The sequence below is a fragment of the Phaseolus vulgaris genome, chromosome 10, assembly GCF_000499845.2.
Source record: "Phaseolus vulgaris cultivar G19833 chromosome 10, P. vulgaris v2.0, whole genome shotgun sequence".
Classification (NCBI taxonomy): Eukaryota; Viridiplantae; Streptophyta; class Magnoliopsida; order Fabales; family Fabaceae; genus Phaseolus; species Phaseolus vulgaris.
The window spans coordinates 40,301,656-40,312,205 of NC_023750.2; the positions used below are offsets into that span (position 1 = coordinate 40,301,656).

At 31.7% G+C, this 10,550-nt stretch overlaps 2 protein-coding genes across 2 annotated transcripts; one reads left to right on the top strand and one right to left on the bottom strand.

Moving 5' to 3' along the window:
• Positions 1-4,720: 4,720 nt before the first annotated feature.
• LOC137818056 (uncharacterized) lies at positions 4,721-5,869 on the top strand. The gene is made up of 3 exons (XM_068621278.1): positions 4,721-4,811; positions 5,355-5,635; positions 5,731-5,869. Exons 1-3 carry the CDS (start codon positions 4,721-4,723, stop codon positions 5,821-5,823), a joined length of 465 nt encoding a protein of 154 aa, XP_068477379.1. The 3' UTR covers positions 5,824-5,869.
• A 574-nt stretch (positions 5,870-6,443) lies between these two features.
• LOC137818058 (PKS-NRPS hybrid synthetase cheA-like) lies at positions 6,444-9,613 on the bottom strand. Its single transcript, XM_068621279.1, has 5 exons — positions 9,605-9,613; positions 8,285-8,413; positions 7,744-8,210; positions 7,416-7,657; positions 6,444-6,775 (listed from the first exon to the last, which is right to left on the bottom strand). The coding sequence occupies exons 1-5, from the start codon at positions 9,611-9,613 to the stop codon at positions 6,444-6,446; spliced, it is 1,179 nt and encodes a 392-aa protein (XP_068477380.1).
• Between the last annotated feature and the right edge of the window lie 937 nt (positions 9,614-10,550).

Sequence of the window (10,550 nt, forward strand, 5' to 3'; positions counted from 1 at the left end):
TTTAAAAAGATTATGCGGATATCGTCATTAATTTCTCAAAATCGAACTGTTATGATATATTAATTGGATCGACCCATGACTTTGTAGCCCCTCAGTGATCGACATGACCTCACAATATCTCTAATGTGAAAACTTATCAAATGAATATTAATTATATTATTAAAATCGAAATTAATATTCGTGACATACTAATCTTGCTCTAATTCAGGATGATCATTTGACTCTCTCATGAGGGGTTAGTTTGCAGCTTACTGTAAAAGTATGGTGGAGGTATTAGATATTTAAGTTTTGTAAATTATATAAAGGGCGTTTCATCAGTATTAATTTTCTTAATATTTTATTATTGTGTATAATTATTTGTGTTAAATAAATTAAATATTTTCATTTATTAGTTATCAACATAATATATTTATATATATTAAATATTATTTTATAGTTCATTTAATATATTTTTTCATAATATTTATTTATTTTTATTTATAAATAAAAAATAAAATAAATAAGGGCTATTTTAGGGATGTCAAAAAAAACTAAAAATCATCTATAAATCAACCATTTATATATCAAAACCATTATAAATCAACAATTTATACATTAAAACCTGACCTCCATCAATCACAAAACTCATGCATACATCCATCTTTACAAAAAAAATATTGACATTGCATTACATTCAACCAAACCAAATATAAATAACAAAACACAAGAAATCCAAAACAACTTCAAATAAATTTATCATGATTTAACTAGAATAGTTGTTTTGAACTTTTAAAAAACCAGCAACCCTCACGAAGTATACTGAAAGAAACAAAAATCTACAAAGTTTACCTTGACCTTGCAGTCTCAATAATTACATTTCCCAACCAACTAAAAGCTGCAAAGTTTACCTTGCCCCTACAGTCTCAAGAAATATATTTTTCAACCACCTAAAAGTTGCAAAGTTTACCTTGTTCTTACAGTCTCAAGAAATACATTTCCTAGTCACCTAAAAACTGCAAAGTTTACCTTGCTCCTGCAGTCTCAAAATATCTTTCCCTACAATCTAAAAGCTGTAAAGTTTATACTGTCTCTACAGTTCCAAGAAATACTTTTCACAATCCCCAACGTATAAAAAATCATTTTGATAGGAAGTCCTTTAAATACAAAACATGTAAACAAATATAACATAATATTTCACATTAACAAATATACCCAATAAGTCTGGATCAGCAACAAAATCACCTTAAGATTGTTTAAGCAAATGTAAGGGTTCAACCGTCAATCGAGATAAAAATAATTAAAAGAAGGTATTTTAGTTGATACCAAGTCCAAATCTTTAACTGGACCAAATAAAAAGCTTCATCTGCATCCACCTTCCCTAGTTTAAAAATGACTTTATTCTTATGATAAAAAATACTTCAAATTACTGTTACCCATAACTCATTCTATACCATGTTCTGGTTGTGATTAATATGAAAGATATTAAACAATTTAAAGTAACATTTAAGATCATCATGTTGTACAGGGTTACACCTAACCAGTTCCAACATTTATTCAATACACATTCTGTTATTTTACATCATAAGAACTAATGACAAATCTCTAATGAGCCTGACTGATAAAATGTGGATTACCCGTTTCATCTGTATTATTTTTCGTAATATTTTATTATTGTGTATAATTATTTGTGTTAAATAAATTAAATATTTTCATTTATATTTTATCAACATAATATATTTATATATACAATTAAATGTTATTTTATAGTTCATTTAAAATATTTTTTCATAATATTTATTTATTTTTATCTATAAATAAAAATAAAATAAATAAGAAATATTCTAGGGATGTCCCAATCCTATTACATATAAATGTCGTGTAACAAAAAAACTAAATTCATCTATAAATCAACCATTTATATATCGAAACCTGTATAAATCAATCATTTATATATTGAAACCTAACATTCACCCATCACAAAACTCATGTTTACGTCAATCCCTCACATTTACAAAAAAAATTAACATCCCCTAGATTGCATTACAATCAACCAAACCAAATCAAAACAACAAAACACAAGAAATTCAAAACGACTTCAAATAAATTTATCAAGATTTAACTAGACTAGTTGTTTTGAACTTTTAAAAAACCAGCAACCCTCAAGGATGTATTGATGGAAAAAAAACACGCGGAAATAACACACAAAATCACAAATCCACTGCAGAAAATAAGCAACACAGGATTTAACGTGGTTCGGTCGCCAACTGCAACCTACATCCACACGGACAACTATTAGGTTTTATTTGTTTTCTGTTACGTACAAAATTACAAGTACAATTATCTCTTTAAATAGAGATTATAAAGGGGCACAATGATTAAGCCCATTAACTAAAACATGGTCTCTAGTCAGTCTAACCCAATTGGTCCTCGCTTCACACTCAACATGTATAAAGTTGCTGAAAGAAACAAAAAAACTGCAAAGTTTACCTTTTCCCTAAACTCTCAATAATTACATTTCTCAACCATCTAAAAGCTGCAAAGTTTATCTTGCTCCTACAATCTCAAGAAATATATTTCTCAACCACATAAAAGTTGCAAAATTACCTTGTTCTTGCAGTCTTAATAAATACATTTCCCAGTCACCTAAAAACTGTAAAATTTACCTTGCTCCTGAAGTCTCAAAATATCTTTCCCAACAATCTAAAAGCTGCAAAGTTTATACTGCCTCTACAGTTTCAAGAAATACATTTCACAACCCCCAACCAACGTATAAAAAATCATTTTGATAAGAAGTCTTTTAAATCCAAGTAAACAAACATAACATAATATTTTACATTCACAAATATGACCCAATAAGCTTGGATCGACATCAAAATCACCTTAAGATTGTTTAAGCAAACCGTCAATCAAAATAGAAATAATTAAAAGAAGGTTTTTTAGCTGACAACCAAGTCCAAATCTTTAACTGGGCCTAATAAAAAGGTTCATCTGCATCCACTTCCCCTGGTTTAAAAATGACTTTATTCTTATGATCACAAATACTTCAAATTACTATTACCCATTACTCATTCTATACCATATTCAGTTTGTAATTAACATGAAAGATATTAAACAATTTAAAATAACATTTAAGATCATCATGTTGTACAGGGTTACCTAACCAATTCCAACATATGTCCATACACATTATGTTATTTTACATCCTAAGAACTAATGACAAATCTCTAATGAGTCTGACTAATAAAGTGTGGATTACTCGTTTCATCTGTATTAATTCGTCACTTATATAAAGTGTGGATTACCCGTTTCATCTGTATTAATTTTCGTAATATTTTATTATTGTGTATAATTATTTGTGTTAAATAAATTAAATATTTTTATTTATATTTTATCAATATAATATATTTATATATACAATTAAATGTTATTTTATAGTTCATTTAAAATATTTTTTCATAATATTTATTTATTTTTATCCATAAATAAAAAATAAAATAAATAGAAAATATTCTAGGATGTCTCAATCCTATTACATATAAATGTTGTGTAACAAAAAAACTAAAATCATCTATAAATCAAACATTTATACATCGAAACTTGTATAAATCAATCATTTATATATCAAAACCTAACATTCATCCATCATAAAACTCATGCCTACATCAATCCCTCATATTTACAAAAAAGATTGACATCTTCTCGATTGCATTACACTCAACCAAACCAAATCAAAACAACAAAACACAAGAAATCCAAAACGACTTCAAATAAATTTATCACAATTTAACTAGAATAGTTGTTTTGGACTTTTAAAAAACCAGCAACCCTCAAGAATGTATTGATGGAAAAAACACACGCAGAAATAACACACAAAATCACGAACCCATTGCAGAAAATAAACAATTCAGGATCTAACGTGGTTCTGCCGCCAACTTCAACTTACATCCACACATACAACTATTAGGTTTTATTTGTTTTCTGTTGCGTACAAAATTACAAGTACAATGAACCACTTAAAAGTTGCAAAGTTTACCTTGTCCCTACAGTCTCAAGAAATATATTTCTCAACCAGCTAAAAGCTGCAAAGTTTACTTGTTCCTGCAGTCTCAATAAATACATTTTCCAGTCACCTAAAATCTGCAAAGTTTATCTTGCGTTTGCAGTCTTACAATATTTTTTCCAACAATCTAAAAGTTGTAAAGTGTGAAACGACAGTGTTGGAAGATCGAGCCCCGAGTTTTATGCGATCCTTAAGAGAGGGCTTTCAACTTAGAATTCCTGGGCAAAGCATTTTCTTTTCCAAAGAGTTTCAAACCGCGTAGATAAAGCATATGATTCAGCACCCGACGAAGCATACGCTAGAGCAGCTACTAGAGAATCCGCAGACACAGAAGTCTCAACGGAACTATCTTTTTTGTTTCGTTTGTATCCTTTGCAAAAAAAATTCCACATCCTTTTTTTTTTAAATTTAAAAAAAAATCAAAAGGATAAAAAAAATGAAAAATTGGATCTATGCCCAATGGATCACAATTACGAAAAAAAAAGTATTTTGTTTTGGTTCGACCGTTATACTGCCTCTACAGTTTCAAGAAAGGGAGTTTCTTCCTGCATCCCCACATTTTTCTTCCTGCACCCCCACACTCTTGTGCAAAGACAAAATTACCCTTTAAAATTTTTGAAATTGCAAAATTACCCTTGATGTAATAAAACCCTAAAAAGTTAAAATGATTGCCATTTGTGCATGGAGGCCGTCTTCTTCAGCGACGCAACATTGAATCTCGGTTTTGCAATAGCTTCTTCTTCCAAATCTCATCCATCTCTCATTCATAAAGGTAAGTACATTCATGTGTTCTGGACTTTGATATTCGTTTTTTTCATGGATTGTTGTTTCCGTAAATGTTATTTCACATTCCAAATCACAGAATCCGGTAGGTTTTCAAATTTGGGGATCCGGTACTTTCCCGGATTTGTGGATCCGTTAGTTTCCCGGATGTGAGGATCCGGTAATAGTTCGGATTTAGGAATCCGGTAGTATTCCGGATTTAGGAATCCGGTAGTATTCCGGATTTAGGAATCCGGTAGTATTCTGGATTTAAGAATCCGGTAGTGTTTATATGTAGCAAAACCTATTAGACCTCTGTTTACTATTCCTCTATTTTTTTTGCTTCGTTTTTTTTGCTTGGAACTTCTCCTTTACCTCTAAAATTAGCTAAGCATTTTCGGCAACCAAGGAAAGGTTCATCAAATGTTCATGTATACTTTATAAAAGATTAGAATTAGATGACATGTACACTGTTAGTGCAAGGTACCACATGCAAATTTCTGTAGGTTTATGAATATAAGTTGAATCTAACTTGAATGGTGTAATTGAACAGAAATGGTGAAGACTAGGGGAGGAGGTTCACAAGGTGACCGTCTACGTCCCACAGCCTCTGTTAGAAGAAGAAGAAGACATGTTAATGAAGATGAAGAACATGTTGAACATGAAGATGCAGAAGATGTTGATGTTGAACTTGAAGAAGCTGAACCCCAAATGGAGGTGGAGGATGAAGACGCACCTGAAATAGAAGGTGAAGGTTATCCTGGAGGTCCACGGGATGGGACGCTATTGACAGGTTATGAAGACCATGTGGCCATGCAATTATGGAATGGTGTGGTAAGTAAATATGTTGTAATATGATACTTGTTCATTGTTAATTTGATATGACTTTCATTCATTAAACTGTATATGATTTTGGTTGGTTAAATTAGGATCGAGGAGAGTTAAAATTGGTGTCTCATGGCCGAAAAATGAGTAACAAACCTGAACAAAATGATTTCCATGAACAAGTCCAATACAGATGATGCGGTGATGATTAAAATCTGTTGGAGGTTGGGATCTTAATGGAAAAATAGTCAATGATTGTTTAAGAGATAAACACACAACAATCACATTATATCGATTTGCAATAACGTATCCCATATCTGGTATTGTCATCCACTTATCTGTACTTATCTGCAAACAGAAGAAAATGTAACAAGTTAATCCACTTATACTCCTTTTTACAATTAATAACATCATTTAGAATGAATACAATTACCATGTGGTCAACTAGAAGTGAATTTTTCAAAAATTCAAATCGTTCATCCCCGCCAAACAAATCAATATATTCTTGACGCCATTGACAAAGTTCTTTATGCAAGTTCATGCGTACAATAGCCCATGACTCCTCTCTCATACCCAATAATGCACCAACCGCACGATAGCCACAATGACCATCAGCCTTAACATCAACAATATCAACAATGTAAGGATGAATTCCCACCGGAAATTGTTGTAGCATTGGTATTGATTTGGTCGGAGGAGTCTCTGAAATAAATCTCTTGCTACATTTCAAACTAGATGAACTATCATGTTGTGAAAGAATGGCATCAACATGTTCAAAGTAAGAAGGAATTCGCTTCGTTGATCTACCAAATTTACTCTAACGCCCTTTTAGTGCACCTTTTGTTTTGACTTTCTCCCTTGGTGGACATAAAGATGTGTTATCTGGATAGGCAATCTCACGTAATTTGGCTTTGATGTTAATCTTACCAGCCATGTCAACCTCCTTGAAACGATTCATGATGACAGCCCACTCTTGTTGGATGGACAACTCTGCTGAAGTATCATCACTTGAAATATCTAAAAAACTTAATCGTGTCCAAATGAGATGCACTGACTGCAATGGTATGCTACCCACACCAAAGGAAGCCAATTCACAAGCACAAGGAAGGCCATGAGTAGATCTAATGGTGCATCCACAATGAGATTTATCTAAACCAACATATTAAACTCGATCACTTTCTTCTACAATATACTGCAAGGCATATTTCGATACGAAGCCAACCAATTTCTTATATCTTGTTACATTGAAGACATGACTCACTACATGCAAACTCTTTTCAAATGAAGATTTAATTGCATTATGTTGCAAGATGATCATCTTATTAATGGATTCCCAACAAAAGCATAAGTCCCACATTGACGTCTCAAGGATCCTCTTTAAACTCCAATGTGCAGCCTCAACCCTGTTACTTGTCGTGTTGCCTAAGTGCATGACTTTATCCGTCCAAGCCTTAACAAACTTTTCTTTATGTGGATTTAACCAAGTACTAATCACATATTCAGTAAATATAGGACATGGTGAACAAACAACATTAAATGCCTCAACACGATGTTCATAGGACTCTTCATTTTCACAATCAACAATTGCTCCCCAAGATTCCATCACTTGATCTCATGCCTCTTTTGGATGAACAATCATTTTACATTTAGCTTTAACATTTTTATCAATGTGAAAACGACATAACAAATTAGCAGCTTCGGGAAACACAACATTTATTGCATTCATTAGAGCAATATCTCTATCACTAACCACAACCTTCGGGTATGAATCAAATCTCAAAAAACAAACCTTTCAGCTTCTCAAGGGCCCATACAAAGTTATGATGACGTTCTGATGCGAGTAACATAAATGCAGCACTGAAGGTCAATCCCGTTGAGGTTACACCAACAACTTCAAACAAGGGCATCTTATACCTATTAGTTTTATAGGTACTGTCCATCATCAATACAATGTTAAAGGCATTCAATAGCTTCACTGAATCAGGGTGTGTCCAAAATAAATCTTGCATAACATTCGTCCCTTCTTCAAACCTAGACCAATGGACATACATATCACGCTCAAGTAACATCATCAATTGTTGCATTTCAGTTCTATCACCTCGTACTGTTTTTTGTACATATATCGTGCATTATAAACTTGCTTTATTGTGCTCACATTTTTCTCATTATGCTCTTTCATTGTCAGCAAAATATTTCTAGGCTTCACCAAACTGTCTGTCATGTCCATAAGCATTGACTTCTCACTACATGTGAACCTACCAGCATATGGATGAACAACCAATGTATTTGCCAACTCATGATTATGAGACCCACAAATTAATTTCAATATCCACCCTTCATCACTCTTTACTGGATACCCTCGTAATCTGAAAGGACAACCACATTTCCTAGTTCCACTCTCAGTAACCTGTAAATCCTTCTTATATGGTTTGTATTGACCTCCTCTCTCACAACCTAATAACACAAATGTTTTCCTTCCTCGTTGGCCAGTTGAAGTATCCGATCTCAATATCACAATACAAAAACCAATGTCAAACGCAACTTTTCTAACCCACTTTAAGAGCTCATCTCGAGTACGAAATACCTACAAAAGTTATCATAACAAATTATTTACTAATTAACAAACAATTTAAAAATACTTTACAAACTTAACTTTACCTCATCTGTAGTAAACGCATTTGTAGATTCATATCCCTTCGATTTAGATAATGACTTCTCAATATCATCATCATCCCACACATTCACACCATCATATAATTGTTGTTCAAATTCTTCACTACCATGCTTCTACAAATAAAAATAAATAAAACAAAATTATTGCATTCCGGATCCATGAATCCATAAGTTAAAAAAATGATTCCGGATCCAGCAATCCATAACTCAAAAAGACTATTCCGGATTCAGGAATCCATAACACAAAAAAACCATTCCGGATTCATAAATCCATAATGCAAGTAAAGTATTCTGAATTCATGAATCCATAACACAAAATACTGTACCAGATCAACCCATCCGTAATGAAATTTAAGCTTCCGGATTCAGAAATCCAGAGAACAACATATTATGGCTTTTTAATTCCGGAACACCCCTCATCCGGAACACATTATTTCATTTATTCTGGATTCATGAATCCAGAAGGTATTATCGGATCCCGATATCCGGTAATCCCGAAATTTCCATAACCACCGTGTTTCTTAAAAAAAAACCTTTACTCTTACCTCTATAACGCAGACAACACTTCGGCAACGTTGTGTACTCCTCCGCCTTGCTTCCAACAATTATGAAGAACCTCCACAACACTTGAAACCCAAGGATGAAGATGAGCAGTGATTGTGGAAGTGTTGAACGTTGCCCTTTTCAAAATTTTGCTCAAGGTTAATGTTGGAATATTTGAAATTGTGGGGGTGCAGGAAGAAAAACGTGGGGGTGCAGGAAGAACAAGCCTTCAAGAAATACCTTTCACAACACCCAATGTTAAAAGATCAGTTTGATAGAAAGTCTTTTAAATCCATAACAAGTAAACAAATATAACATAATATTTCACCTTAAGATTGTTTAAGCAAATGTAAGGGTTCAACTGTGAATCAAAACAAAAATAATTAAAATAAGTTATTTTAGCTGACAACCAAGTCCAAATCTTTAACTGGGCTGAATAAAAAGTTTCATCTGCATCCACCTTTTCTGGTTTAAAAATGAATTTATTCTTATGATCACAAATACTTTAAATTCATGTTACCCATAACTCATTATATACCATGTTTTGTTTGTGATTAACATGAAGGATATTAAACAATTTAAAATAACATTTAAGATCATCATGTTGTACAGGGTTACACCTAACCAGTTCCAACATATGTCCATACACATTATGTTATTTTACATCCTAAGAACTAAAGACAAATCTCTAATGAGTCTTGACTACTAAAGTGTGGATTACCCGTTTGTATTAATTCGTCACTTATATAAAGTGTGGATTACCCATTTCATCTGTATTAATTTTCTTAATATTTTATTATTGTCTATAATTATTTGTGTTAAATAAATTAAATATTTTCATTTATATTTTATCAACATTATATATTTATATATACAATTAAATGCTATTTTATAGTTCATTTAAAATATTTTTCATAATATTTATTTATTTTTATCCATAAATAAAAAATAAAATAAATAGGAAATATTTTAGGAATGTCTCAATCTTATTACATATAAATGTTGTGTACCAAAAAAAACTAAAATCATCTATAAATCAACCATTTATACATTGAAACATGTATAAATCAATCATTTATACATCAAAACCTAACATTCATCCATCACCCAACTCATGCATACATCAATCCCTCACATTTACATAAAAGATTACCATCCCTCAATTGCATTACACTCAACCAAACCAAATCAAAACAACTCTTAATGATGTATAAAGTTGTTGAAAGAAACCAAAAACTGCAAAGTTTACCTTGCCTTTACAGTCTTAAGAAATTTTTTTCCCAACCACCTAAAAGTAATTAAAAAATGTATTTTAGCTAACAACCAAGTCCAAATCTTTAACTGGATCAAATAAAAAGTTTCATCTGCATCCACCTTCCCTGATTTAAAAATTACATTATTCCTATGATCACAAATACTCAAAAATACTGTTATCCATAACTATTTCCATACCATGTTCTGTTTGTGATTAACATAAAAAAAATATTAAACCATTCAAATTAACATTTATGATCATCATGTTGTGCGGGATTACACCTAACCAGTTCCAAAACATTTTACATCCTAGAAACTAATAACAAATCTTTAATGTATACACTACAAGAAAATCATGAAATAGAAACCAATTTTTAGAGACCAAAATAATTAATTACAATAGAAACTAAAATAGAGACCATTTTAGAAACTAAAAAGAAAATTGGTTTCTAAA

What these genes read in the sequence shown, in the direction of transcription:
- LOC137818058 (XM_068621279.1), bottom strand. An exon ending in ATGCGTTTACTACAGATGAG is followed by an intron (nt 8,211 to 8,284) that starts GTAAAGTTAAGT and finishes TAACTTTTGTAG; the next exon opens with GTATTTCGTACTCGAGATGA. An exon ending in GGCCCTTGAGAAGCTGAAAG is followed by an intron (nt 6,776 to 7,415) that starts GTTTGTTTTTTG and finishes ATGTTGGTTTAG; the next exon opens with ATAAATCTCATTGTGGATGC.
- LOC137818056 (XM_068621278.1), top strand. Translation starts at nt 4,721, where the DNA reads ATGGAGGCCGTCTTCTTCAGCGACGCAACATTGAATCTCGGTTTTGCA. An exon ending in TCCATCTCTCATTCATAAAG is followed by an intron (nt 4,812 to 5,354) that starts GTAAGTACATTC and finishes GTAATTGAACAG; the next exon opens with AAATGGTGAAGACTAGGGGA. An exon ending in TGCAATTATGGAATGGTGTG is followed by an intron (nt 5,636 to 5,730) that starts GTAAGTAAATAT and finishes TGGTTAAATTAG; the next exon opens with GATCGAGGAGAGTTAAAATT.